Here is an 11,425-nt window from a genome sequence, read left to right on the forward strand (position 1 = left end):
TGGTGAGCACTATTACTGGATCAAAGGCACGTTTAACTTAAAGCACAGTAATGTCAGTGGATGGCAGTACAGTGGATGCACACACAGCATTATACCAGTTCGCAGCATAGCTTTAACACTCACAATAATCAGGAAGTGAGGAAGAGTATTTTAATTGTCTCTGTCTTATCTCCAGGTTGTAAAGGATACAGACAGAAGTGTGTGTGTGTGTTTTATGCTACAACGAGTATTGCGGGGACAATAGATATGACAGGGAGTGCAGGGAGGAGTGTGGAGGTGACTGCTCTGAGCGTCATGTCAAAAAGATTAACAAGAATTGAGCGGCAAAGTGACACCTGAGAGACATTTTGGCGAGTGCAATAAGCTGTGGTGCCACACTCCACTGAACAGCAGACAGAAAGGGGAAGCAATTCACTAAGCAGGCGTTCACACGCACATACTGTATGTCATGTGAACTGCAGTGACGTGCTGTAATGTAAAGGAATAAAGGAGGAAGCAAGATTTTTTTTAACATTTCTTTTACTGATCTTTACACTTGTCACAGAACATCACATAAAATAATTAGAGCAGACCTGCTCTTTTGTTTTTTAATAACAGACAACGCAGTTACATGTTTTCTTCTCGGAAACAAACACTGCTTTGTCCAATTTTTTCATCTTTAAAAAATACCACCAATAATCACTGGGTTTTGTCGTTGAGGGTTCAGAGAAATGAAGTGAAATAGGCTGGTACTCAACTTGTCTAACTGTAGATGTGTCACTCACTGATGCCAAAACAGTCTTAGGGATGCAAACTGTTATTTTGTGCATCCAAAACAAAAGTGGCGAGGCAGGAATAATTCCACCTAACAGACCGACTGAGACCATCCAATTCTTGTACCTTCAGGTATGTCACACCAAAGAAAAACACTACTGACTGATATAATCTTTACAGTTTTCAACAACTTTGGTTTGGGTTTGTCATCCGTGTGAAGAGCCTAATCTTCAGAGGCGCCAAATGAGAAACACCAACAAAGAAACAGCTGATCATGCCATCATGACAAAGGTTTGTACTCGTAGATTAGATCTGGTTTTGTAATGTATCTGTCCTCCCCTAGTTTCTTCAAGTCAAGTAGAAAATGTACTGTTGCAGCATATCTGTATATATGTTGTAGAAATATATCACATGGGTCTATTTTATCTATTTTATTTTGAAATGACGTCACCAATTTATACCTTAATAAGCTGACAATGTCCTTCAATCACTGTGAGTTTGCTCTGTCATTTATGCTTGATTCTGGGCGCCAACAACGGGGCAGGTCATACTGCCATAGGGAGAACATTCCCTTTGTTGTCGAGAGTTAGATGAGAAGATATCAATATCACAACCAGTTTCTTTAGCTTAGCATAAAGAGTGGAAACAGGTAGACACAGCTAGCCTAAAGGTAAAGAAAGGAGCCTTCCAGCACCTCTAAAGCTCAATTAACACATTTTATCTTGCTTGATTAATCTGAGCAACACCCGAAGTGTAAAAATGACACATTCCAGCCCACTCAAGCCAAAATGTTACCATGATAACAGATCAGCTGCAAAACTCAAATAAAGTAATTTTTCTCTGAGACAGCAAGACTGAATGTGAGAGTATTGAGAGAGTAGAATTTTCAAAGGAGGATCAAATAGTTTTTAGATCAACTGAATTCAATTTCATAATATTACATCCAGTTTCAAGTTAACTGGAATTCAGTTACAAAGTAAAAAAAAACAATTTCAAACATTGTTCTTCAGATTCATTTTTTCAATGCAATTACTGAAGTTGAGCAATTCAAATTCGCCGGGTGAGACACATTTTTCTGTGCATACCCTTTGGGTAAATAAAGTCATACCTGTCTTGACTATTTCTTGGTTCAATTCAGGGGCCTGTGATGGATATGAGACAATATCAGTAAATACCATCATTGTGTTTTTCTTGGCTGTTTACACTGATCTGCCTGCTGCTAGCACTGTTTGAGTGTTAAGAAAGGTGCGCTTGGATGAAAATGGTGACAATTTCAAAATAAAGACATATTTTAAAGATGGCGATATGTACAATTTTTTTTCACTCTGCATCGATAATATTGGACTGATGATCACTGAATCAATATATCAAACCAGATCAATGTATAGTTACACCCATAGTTGCTAAGCAACCAGTGGTGACACCAGGGAGTTAATTAATACTTTTTTATAATATATTTATAGATATATATAACTGTGGTTTTACCTCTGTAAAACCACAGTTATAAAATATTAATAAGTGAGCTTTAGAGGTGCTGGGAAACAGATTTTGCTAACTTTGGTATCGATCTTCTCATCTTACTCGCGGAAAACAGCGTATATTTTCAAGTATATTTCCTAAAATGGCAAATTATTCCTTTTATTTCCAAATTGAGCTATCTGAAAACCCACTGAATAGCCTTTATCAGTCTGACCTGTCCTGCTGTGTGTGCTACACATGTAGATCTGTGACGAATGTGGAGAAAGGACCGTTTTGATTGTGTGATGCTACAGATAGACTTCACCTTTCTTTGTGGTGAAGCCTCATCAGTGGACAGACCAGCCAAACCGTAACAAGCCTTCTCTGGTTGATTCTAACTAACGTAACAGAGGTTTTGAAAACAATTCACTTTTCAAGGCAACTGTCCTTGAAAGTTGGCTTTAAGTTTGTGCATTGTCAAGACAGGGAGTGCTAGAAAACATGCATTTATGAAGTAAAAACAAACAGAACATATTTTGGGTGTGGAAATTGAGTTTGCTTTGAACTTTCATAGACATTTGAAAAGAATCCCTGCATTTAACTACATGCCTGTGTCCTGTTTTTGTCAAACGCAGTCACTTGGAATGCAAGATACTTAGTAACAAGAACAATTACATTAACACACAATATACATGTATCTATAAAAACACTAAGGCACTTGAACTTGTGATTTAACATTTCCAATGTTTATGATTGTTGTCTCTTAGAATCATTTGAAGAATACATGTGGTGCCGCCACTGCAGCACAGTCGCTCGCCATTGCCTGAGACAGCGTCACAATCGACAGGCACACATAATAATGCGTAACCCATGTTTCATAAAAACAACAGCTTGAAATCAAGTTTTAAAATGCTACATCTTATCTTGCAAACACACACGCACATACACGCACAGAAGCACGCACTCCAAAATCCACAACCCTTCATTTCATAGGCTTGTTTAGGGTCCTGAAACGAGACCGGTGCACCGATGCAAAGCCCCACTTGAGACCTTTTAGTTTTGTGCTGTGGGGCTTGAAAATGGTCTTGGAGACCCTTCACTTCACTTTTGGGATTTAAGATCCCACCATATGTGACCTTAGCCTACATAATTCTTTGAGAAATGTTTTCCAGTGCCAACAGTGGCCAAGAACTGCCTGTGTATTTTTTTTCATGTGACCATAACATTAGCAATAGAGTTGGAGTCTGAGTGCGAACCTTGAGTATATTATACCATTAAAATAAAGCTGACTTGGCATTATTATAGTGTAGGTAGCTCACACCTTCATCTGCTATGAGGAGAAATAATCTTCAACTGATGACAGTTGTCGTCATCATTACGTTTTCATTCTAACACACGTAGAATGGAAGTAACTTCTCAGAAAGCACAATCATTGTCTATGAGCCCTGCGGTGCCAAAAGCTCACCTTGTGGAGCTCCCTTTCTGTGGCAGTAGAGTCCCAATGACAAGGTCTCACAACCTGCCCCTCTTCCTCCTCCTCCTCTTCCTCTTCCTGCTCTCCCTCCTCCTCCTCTTCTACCCTATCTGTCATGCAGCTGTCCTCCTCTGTCCTTGTGTGTGCGTGACCCAGCAAGGTCCTAGTCCTACTTTTCTGGCTTGACTTGTCTTTAACAACATCAAGGGAAGGCCCAGCTTCTCTTCTATCATCCTCTTCTTCTTCCTCTTCCTCTTCCCTCTCTTCCTCCTCTTCATTTTCCTCCTCCTCATCAACATCTTCATCCTCATCATCATGCTCTTCTCTGGCCACTGTCAGCCCTAACTTACTATGGCTAGCTAGCTGAAAAAAAGAGGAGGAGTGTGGTGTGGACGGGCAGGTTGAGAGTGCTGCGTCGTACATGGAGAACGGGAGGTGGAGGTAGTGTCCTGCAGCGGCCGCTGCTGCGTAGATGCAACAGCATGTCTGGGCACAGTCAGGGCGCAGATCCCCCTGTCCACCACGGACCATTCGGAAGCGCTTACGAAGGGGCGGTCCAGCTTGGGGTGCTAAGCAGATTCTGGTGGGTACTGCTCCATGGAGTGCCTGGTGAGCAGGGTTAGTGCTGGGTGCCGGGACACAGGGGCCAGTGGTAAATGCAGGGCTGGGTGGGAAGCACCAGTCAGTGCTCTGAAGCAGAATCTCAGCTCGCAGGCGCCGGAGGAGGTTGTTGACAAGAACGGAGCGTCGGAGGAAGGCTTCAGGGTCGTCAATGAACCGCATCTTCTCCAGGGAGAGGCGCAGCACATGGGCGCGCTCCTCCAACACGGGTGCAACCTGAAGGACATTAGATCCCATTAGATCTGTGTAAGCTGCTCAGTTGGTTTAAAAAGCCAGAGATCCAGATTCAATGAGATTGCATTGCATAACCAATATTTAATCACTTGTTTAAGTAGAGCTGCAATGATTAATCGATTTGCTGTCAACTATTAATCCAACCCATCGATTTATCGTTTTGAGTAATTTTTTAAGGAAAAAAAAAAGTAAAAATTCTCTCATTGCAGCTTCTTAAATGTGAGTATTTTCTGGTTTCTTGACTCATCTGTGACAGAAAACTAAATACTTTTGCATTGTGAGTGAAAGAAGACATTTGAGACCATCATCTTGGTCTTTGAGAAACACTAATTGCAATTTTTCATCACTTTCTGACATTTTATAGACCAAACAACTATCAATAAAAAATAAACTATAATAGAAAATAATCAACACATTAATCAAGAATGAAAATAAGCATTAGTTGCTGCACTGGGTGTAAGAGTGAAGGGTTTTCATTGTTTTTTCTACTAATAATATTAATGAAAAAATCGATACAGCATAGTGTTGTTATATTTGCGTGGCACTATAGTATTGATGATGCAGATTTATGGTAAGTGCTGAAAATCTCAATCACCAATTGACCAAGAGGTTTTTTTGGTACCCTTTTTTATTTCCAGTAGTACAGTCTACTTCAATTAATAAAGAGCATGGCATTTCAATGAGGTCACTTGTGCCAAATTTCCACTGCATAGTACAGTTCAGCTCAGTGTGGCTTAACCCAACTCCCTTTGGTACCACATACTTATCTTGATTTTGTTTTCAGTGCAGATAGTACAGATGGCAGGTAATATTAGATTAAACCAAACATCAAGAGGCATAATTATTACCTGGAAACACTTTCTGTGCAACAACCATTAAATCAGGGCTGCAAAGTGCTGAACTACCTGTTTCTGTTTCAACGAAACACATTTGATACTGCTGATGCCCGTTCATAGTTTACATTTCAAACTTTAAAGGAATGCCATTGTTTATCTAACATAACGTCAATGGGTGACTTGGATACAAACAAACACAAAAATTATGGAAACCTTAGTGACATTAAAATTACAATAATTTTCTCAAAAGTTAAAATGAAGAAACAAAATAACTTCTTACATGTCTGATGTAAAAAATGTCTACATCACCACAGAACTGTATTTTTATACACTATGATCATGTAGTTACATCTCTGTTACTCTTTCTTCACTCCTCAAACTCATACAACTGAAGTTTCATCTCAAACTGCTAACAGCAGAATGCTACCAGGGGAGGCACTACTTGTTTTTGCAACTTTAGTGAAGAGGGTTGTGATGTTTATCACAGCTTTACTAATATCTACTGTCTTACGTTCGACACACAGGACCGTTAGCTCAATGGAGCAGCTCTAATATGTTCCTTTTTGTAGCTAATGAGTTATTTGTTTAAGAACGCAGCCTTCTGAGTACCTTTGCATGGTCATATTGGTGTGAAATCAGTGCACACTCCACACTGAAAAGATCTGTTTTTATTCCAGCTGAAAAATTCACTGCATCGACCTGTGAATTTTTCCCCTCTAAAATCAGTATTGGTTGGGCACAACCAGGTGCTGTCCACAACTTTTGCCAATGGAAAACCAAAATGAACGATTCCACTTCGGTTGAGTCGAGTTGTACCATGCAGTGGAAATATGGCATTGTGATGCACTGTGTACTGTGTGAATCTAAGAATGTAAGTGTTTCAGTACTTACAGTCTGGCAGTACGTCCTGAAGCTAAAGGGGGGCTCATCATCATCATCAACAAACTTCCTCTTGAAGTATGCAATCCTTGATACTGAAACATGATCAGGAACTCGCCTGCAGGGGGGTTCTGCAGACAGAACACACATTTACATGTACTTTAATGTGATATGTGATATGTGTTAACATGAGTGAAAAGTGTTTTAAAAACAACATTAAAATATAACTAAACTGCTTCAACATGTTTCAATTGCTTAAAAAACTGATTGAAAAAAAAAAGAAAGCAAGAAAACCTTTTAGTTAAGGATACATTTTGAAGAAAACACTTAGTTTCAGTAAAATCAGTTAACAGTCACCGTGGTTAAGCTTCAGTTGAACAAATTCCTGGAGGAGCAGTTTTCTTTGGTAACTCACTTGATGACTGAAATGACTGTTCAACTAGCAAAGTAATTAAATTAATCTTTAAATTACACAGACTGTGTAATGAAAGCAAGGACACATACTGCTAATGTTAATTAGTTGATTGCTCTACATCATTAGCATCTGCTGCAACCTCAGTGTAGTAGAGCTGCATGTTTAACTAAACTCAAGTCCTACATTTTGACTGATGGAGTACACATTAAAAAACTAGGACAGCAGGGTTGTGACAGACATAGACTGATGGACGGCTTGGACAGATGGGTCTAATTGCCAGGTCTTAAAATGAAGGACCACTGGATGTGGTGCAAAAACCTCTGTAAACCTTATCAAACAAATCTGTGGTCCACCATCTGCATAAAGAGGAACTACGCCAATTTTCTAAATTCATACCTGGTATTCCTATGTTCTAAGACAGTCCAAAAATATTAGTAAACATGAACTCTCTACCAAATCCAGAAACTAGAAAGCTAAGACTCAAATGTGTGATGTCATAGGGTGTGAAGTCTGGAGCTGCTCCCCAGATAAAGAATGGTAAAGGTTGTTCTTGACACTGACAGCACCCAGGGCAGTGTTCTAGGCATATGGGTACATTTTCTGTTTGAGGACTAAGAACATTACGATAGAATTAAGCTCATTTAGGTATAAAAAAGATAACACACATTCTATGGGTCCACAAAATCAGGCTCCCATCCATTGTCTATGGAGCATCCCCACATAACAAGTTTGAGAATTCTCAGGTGTCTGGCTTTGAGAGAGAGTAGCTCACAATCACAAATATTGACTGAACTTTCCCCGGTCACGGAAATAATATATTGAAATTCATAATTAAGGCGGTGTTCCACTTTAAATCCATCTTACAAAAGTGACTAAATAAATCAACAAACATCTGTGTTTGGTGTCTGTACCTTGTGTAAACTGCTCCTCAGAGCTGCATGGTGGGGCAGGGCTCGACAGGCAGGTCTTAGTGCAACGCTCCGATTCCCATATGGGCTGATATGTGGAGAGCGGAGGGTCTCCCTCTGGGTCCAGGAAAGGATTCATGGACAAAACTAGGGTCATCTCTCTCTTTGAATCAGGTCTGGAAAAAAGCAGAACGAAAATCAGTACAATTAAGAAACAACGGAGCTACTCAAACCCCCAGTACGTTATAATTCTGACCATAATAAACATTGCAAGAGGCAATCATACATGACATACACTGATGAACTGAAATGCCTTTATTTCATTTATTACATCTCTCACTATCCCATAAGATAATTCAAACACTATTAGTTCTCTCTGTACCAGTTTGCAAACTATTTAACCACATTAACACACGTTATCTGCATAAATCTAACAAGCATTCTGCATATGCTCTCCTAATGATGTGGTAAATGTTAACAAGATGTTTGTCTATGATACTGGCAAATACGTCGGTGTTGCGTGGAGGAGTAACCAGCTTCTGTGCAAGCTGCATGACAAATCTCAACGACAATAATGGTGAAGCACTAAAAAATTGGCAGATGGCTGGCAACTCTGATACGCGTGGTACTGTTACAAGTGGGACACAGATGATGAGATGACACCCACTCACACCATGAATTCCCTATTGATTAGTTGGTAGGAGAGTTAGTGAGATGTTTGACACGAGCTTGTTCGGTGAAATGGATCCCACACATCAAATCGCGCTGGGAAGCTGTGTCAACAACATGGTAATCTGTAAAGCAAAGGAGGTGTGCACGGTGCCAGTAGGTCCAGTGCACACTGCAAACAACTTGACAAAAGGTATCAAACAGACACAGTGTGTTTTTGATTTTAACCCATGTTGATTTTTGTCAGTTTCCAAATAATACAGACAAGAATATGAAGCCATATCACCTTATGTTTTAAATGAATGTGATGCAGATAAGAAGAAACATGAGGAGGGCATATTGCTTGGCAGCGAGCAGTACTAGCCCGCCAACTACGCTTTTTTTCAATCTGAAAACAGAGCCCTACTGTGAAGACACTAAGGGGCCTGAGAGCTAAAGTCTGTCTGTGAGGCTTTGAATCTGAGAAGAGAAGCTCCATCGTTCTTTTGATCACAGTGAATGGCTGTCATTTGGTTCGCTGTTGATTCCTCCCCTTCATGCAGAATGCAAAGCCAGCTGTTTGAGGCATTGGCTGCCGGACCTCCTTGTCACCGCCTTTCCTTCTCAAAGCTTCTCCTGCCCCTCCTCTACCTGCCCACATGAACAGATATCATCGCCCACAACCCAGCTTGACAGACCAAACTGAGGCGACACCATCTCAGCCTCACCCCTGTTGGGTAGCTGATTAAAATGTCCGCCTCAATAAGCTCCCTGCTTTGCTTGGATGAACAGTTTTATTTCTGTGTGCTGCTTTTCTATTGTTTGCTTTTAAATGACTAATCAGACACACCTAAAGCCACTGAAACATCACCTCAGGCGGTGCTGTTCCTACCAAACCTATCTAGCCAGCCCCAGGGAGTAATGGATTACAAGCAACAGCATTACATTTTATATTTTTAAGGGTTCAGCGAGCATGCTTTAATATCAACTCCAACAGTGCAGTACAATGCCTGTATCACTGCAAATGCTGCACCAATCCATCTGTGAATGTTATGCTCCACCTTATATGAACAAGACCTCCTGTGAATTGCCACTTTATCATGGTGGAGGGTTTGGCATACACTTGTGACTGTCGGAGCTGCGGTGTTGGGTGCAATAGGGTCTTACAAGACTAACTGCCCAAGGAACAGACAAAGAGTGGCTCAAGAGTCAGTAGAGTAAAATGGAATATGTGCTGCTCTTGCGTATGTCATGCTACATAGCAGTAGATACACTGTTACACAGATGTGTGCAGGTTTTTGGAGGGCTTAAAATTAAACAAGACTATGCACCCTATCCTACACCCAGCGTACAGCGCAGCACAGCAATCACTGCTAGTTTCAGACTGACGCAGTTGCCATTTTCACGGCCAGCACCCACGCTGTGCATGTAGCAAATTTACTTGTGCCCATGGGCTTTAAATGGCGTGTAGTCAGGCGTATTGTTGGTATATTGCTATATTGAGGTAGCAGAAAGCGATTGTGCCACTGACCAACAAAAACCTGGTCTAAAGTCAGAGTGGCGCAGTATATTTCCTGCTATTTGAAAAGCACATTATTCAGATAGTAAGACACGCCTACATAGGCAGGTTCACTACACGCATTCACTCTGCTACACACACAGGGATGGGGGTTACAAGAGGGTGAACTAATAAATCATTTAATGAGGAAAGTATTCCATTATCCAAAATGTGAACATAGCAGAGATCAGAGCAGAGCTGCTGTCAGACTCCCCTATAAGAGAGACACTGTGGGCATTTACACACGAGAAGAAGTGTAACTTTGTTATTTCAGAAGCTAAACATTTAGTTCTGTTTCTTCTGTAAAGTTTATAACCACAGTTTTTAGTTTTGCTGCTTAAATGTTTCACAATATTTGCTACAGTGACAGGAGACCACTCCCCTCTCCAATTTGCCAAGTCCAACATGTAATAGCAGTGCACCAGGTGCAGGCGCACTGGGCTGCTTAGTCACTTAGCGGGAATAGATGACACTCTGATTGGTTAAATTCATGTTACGCCAGACCCACACACAATAATTGATAAAGGGACTAATTACAACTCCTTTGCCCCATGCAGCTTAGTTTATTATGTGCTGGTTAATAACCAAAAGTGGTTGGACATGCCCTAAATTCACTTGCACCGTACACTTTAGACACTGCACTATAGATTGTTTAAGAGTCTACAGCTTTGTTAGTGGCTCTGTGAGGCACAGCTTAGCTTTGAGCTAAATGCTAACGCCATAAATCTAATGTGCTTATAATTACAATACTAACATGCTGATATTTGCCAGCTAATGTTTCCCATAATCACAATTAGGTACATTTGATTTTTTGCAGATATATAACAACTGATAACCAATAAATGATACCGATATCGATATATCCACATTTTTCCCCACCTAATTTTAGTCAAGTCTCTTCTGTAGTGGAATTAACATATTATGCGTGCATGCTGTTATCATGATGGCCCACCAGCAGATGGAGACATGAAATAACATGCTTTTCAATGTATGTAATATTCATTCATTGTGTGAAATAAGAAAAAGCATGTTGGCCGATTCCAATACTTCATTTTAAAACATGTTGAAAATATACTGAAATATGCCGATGACATGCCGATATTATCATGCTTATGGGAATGTTATTAGTTTTTTTTTTGCTCATCATGTTAACTTGTTCATCTCATACACAACTGTAGTTAGCTATTGTAGTTTCACATTATTTGTCAACCATTTTTTTTATATGTTTCGTCATAGACCGTGATCCCAAATATTAAAATATTTTAATTATTTTTTTCTTGTATTCGTTTTAGGATTTTATTTTTATTTTTTTTGCCAAGTCTTGATGACAAAAAATTAACACACACAATTGAGTGTTTGCAGGTGGGAACCTGGAGAGGGATCACATTCTTATCGCTGCAACAGCGACTGCTACTGGTTGGTGAGGGCCTGTGCAGAGTGGCGCGGATCATTCATGTCGACGTTGATAATGACTCCCTGGCTACCACGTTTATCTCATTATTAGACTCCATTGGCTTCAGTCAGGGTGTACATGAACCCACTCATTGTTTTAACCATACCCTCGATCTAGTTCTGACGTATGGAATTGAAATTGATAACCTAACAGTCTTTCCACAGAATCCCTCGCTTTCGGATCATTAT

At 40.3% G+C, this 11,425-nt stretch overlaps 1 protein-coding gene across 1 annotated transcript in view; it reads right to left on the reverse strand.

Moving 5' to 3' along the window:
- Positions 1–523: 523 nt before the first annotated feature.
- Positions 524–11,425, reverse strand: part of sertad4 (SERTA domain containing 4) — a 38,292-nt gene continuing 27,390 nt past the window's right edge. The window contains exons 2-4 of the mRNA XM_050062436.1: positions 7,582–7,754; positions 6,268–6,386; positions 524–4,522 (exon numbers count right to left, since the gene is read on the reverse strand). Of these exons, the coding sequence (XP_049918393.1) occupies positions 3,641–4,522; positions 6,268–6,386; positions 7,582–7,735 (1,155 nt within the window). The 5' untranslated portion in view covers positions 7,736–7,754 and the 3' untranslated portion in view covers positions 524–3,640. The remainder of the gene's footprint in view (positions 4,523–6,267; positions 6,387–7,581; positions 7,755–11,425) is intronic.

Source organism: Epinephelus moara, chromosome 14 (genome assembly GCF_006386435.1).
Source record: "Epinephelus moara isolate mb chromosome 14, YSFRI_EMoa_1.0, whole genome shotgun sequence".
NCBI classification, from domain to species: Eukaryota; Metazoa; Chordata; class Actinopteri; order Perciformes; family Serranidae; genus Epinephelus; species Epinephelus moara.